Source organism: Austrofundulus limnaeus, unplaced genomic scaffold (genome assembly GCF_001266775.1).
Source record: "Austrofundulus limnaeus strain Quisiro unplaced genomic scaffold, Austrofundulus_limnaeus-1.0 Scaffold86, whole genome shotgun sequence".
NCBI lineage: Eukaryota > Metazoa > Chordata > Actinopteri > Cyprinodontiformes > Rivulidae > Austrofundulus > Austrofundulus limnaeus.
Window position 1 is genome coordinate 677,173 of NW_013952488.1, and position 2,554 is coordinate 679,726.

The following is a 2,554-nucleotide window of genomic DNA, read 5'->3' on the forward strand; positions in this document are numbered from 1 at the left end:
GCTTTCCTCTGTTCTTTATCCACCACCACAATGTCCGGTTGGTTCGCCATTACCATCTTGTCTGTCTGGATCTGGAAGTCCATGTATTGTCCAAAGGATCTTGTGTTAGCATACAGCGATCGGTGCTGGGGGGCTGTAGGTGTGGAATCACTTTATTAGACCTTTTTACAGTTAATATGCATGCCCTGTGTCAGTGTTTTGTGATGTATTGTGGTCCAAATATATTCACTCCTACTTCAGGTTTATTGAAATACATTTAGTCTAAACAGTGTTCATATCTATTTATGTTTCAGCTCTGCAGTTATTCCAACAGTGTTGCATGTTGGGGGTTTTTCTAACTTAAAATACCAATAAAACTAATTTGTAAATATATTTGTATATAAAAGTTGACAGGAAAAGCAGGTGCAAACAAAAGAGTAATATAGAATGCCATCCTTAAATACCTGAAGTGTGCTGAAGCTATGAAAGGGCCCGATTTTACATGTGCACGTAAACTGTAAAAAGGTCAATGGTGAAATGGATCAGTGTTTGTGGGGGTGGAGAGAAAGAGGAGGGGGTGTCGCTGTCCTTCAGTCAGCTAAAAGGAGCCCAAAGTAATTTAAAAAAAATGGAGCAAATATGTGACCCATGCTGGCAAAATGTGCCACAATAAGAAGCATTTTTAGTACTGAGATATTACTTTCAAATTTTCCATCACTTGATGGTATTTTTATTGACTAAAGGGGCCATACTGATTGTTAGTGAATCATGTTGTCAATTAAAATGAATCCTGCAATTTAATGTAAAATGTTCTTTGAAATGTTTCATTCATGTGTCTTGATTTTAAAAAAAATCATAAAAATGGATACATAACTAGTCTCCTCATGTCTGTGTCCCTGTGTAAAATGTACAACYCACCAAGCCATAAAAACACACATTGTTCTGTTTTATGTAAATATAAAGAGAAAACACTGGATTTTTAACAAGTTTTCATATTGTCCAGATGATTTTACAGTCAGAAGCTCTGACTTTTAGCTTAACTTTTAATACTTTTCAAAATGCAGCAATTTCTTAAACAATATTTTTCCTAAATAAATGCTACATATAACATTTAGCTAGCCCTTTAACCCTAATTAAATTTTCACTTCTTTAGCTGGGAAAATGTAGCAGTTTTTCAGCACTCAACATTCATGCTGTTTTAGCAGGAAATGCAACATCTGCAGTGTTTTTCTTTGTTCTGTTTTTATCCGTTTTGCATTTAACAACAAATGGTTTTAGGTAAGTTTTGAGAGATGAAGACRAGCCACAAACATAAACAGGTATTCTGTAGGAAAGATCAATTTCAGATCAAACGTTATTAAAATTTGAAGAAAAAAAAAAGAAAATCTTTCAGATTATTTTTGCAGAAAGAACAAAGTTTGTTTAAAGACAGATCCTTTAACAAGATGCACATTAGAAGTGTTAAACACCGCTGTGTCTCTGAAGTGTTTGAAATTGAAGTATTGTAGTCATTTATGTGCAAATTAGCATTTCTACAATATATGTTTACATGAAATTAATTATCTTTTTCTGTTTTTACAGAAAGTACTAAAAAAGTCACGGGGATGAAGATGAAAAGGAGCACTAATCCAGTTGCACTATTCTTATTTTTTTGTTCTTAAATGTACTTTTTGTGTAGATTTATTTCTCTCTCTTTCTTGCAAACCACCAGTTTGTACCTATTTTATTTTTTGTTTTATTTTAATAAAAAAAATCAAAAAAGTGACTCCGGTTCTTGAACTTTTCAGCCTCAAAGTTAAATATAAAAGCTCTCCAAGATGAACGCAGACCTCACTGTTGCTGCCCAAAGCTGGTATTCAATTAGAAAAACAAAGAAACCTTAAAAACTACAAAGCAGCATTTTTTTTTTAATTCTTAATATTTTCAGAAGCAGGGGCGGGGCCACAGGGGCATTGGCACCAGCTGAAATCTGATTGGCCCCCTGAAGTGCCCCTGTCCTGTCACACACCTGTCCTTTTCCTGGGAGCAATGATGACAGATGCAGTTCCATGACCAAACACTAGAGGCGCTAATGAGTCAAATAGGAAAGTCCAGCATGAATCAAGCTTACAGAAGTCTTATCTTAAGATCAGAACAAAACTGCAGAAAGTCTTTCAACTGACAAAATACTAGATTTTCTCAAGTACTCTGTGTTTGAAAGTATTTTATCTAGTTTTATTTACACTATATAATTCAATAATTGTTCCACATTTGGTTTATTGTATAGAAGTCTGGGGAAATGCATGTAAAACAATTACTAATCCTATTTTTATTTTCCAAAAAATAGCCATAAGAATTATCACAAAACATTACTATCACCCATCTCATACATTGTTTCATCATTTAAAATGATTAAAATTTTATGGGTTGGTTGATTATAACATGCTGCAGGTTCTGTATAAAGCTCATAAAAAATTTACCTTCAAACATCCAATCATGTTTTGTTAAGAGGGAAAGCTGCTATAATTTGAAGGGATTACAAATGTTTTTAAACCAAAAATCTGAACAAATTTGAAAGACAGATGCACTTCTGTAA

At 33.6% G+C, this 2,554-nt stretch overlaps 1 protein-coding gene across 1 annotated transcript in view; it reads left to right on the forward strand.

Annotated features, from left to right (window-relative positions):
* cenpw (centromere protein W) overlaps window positions 1-1,875 on the forward strand; it is a 2,997-nt gene extending 1,122 nt beyond the window's left edge. Inside the window, exon 3 of the mRNA XM_014011924.1 lies at window positions 1,561-1,875. Coding sequence (XP_013867378.1) covers window positions 1,561-1,587 — 27 coding nt within the window. The 3' untranslated portion in view covers window positions 1,588-1,875. The remainder of the gene's footprint in view (window positions 1-1,560) is intronic.
* The last annotated feature ends 679 nt before the right edge of the window (window positions 1,876-2,554 follow it).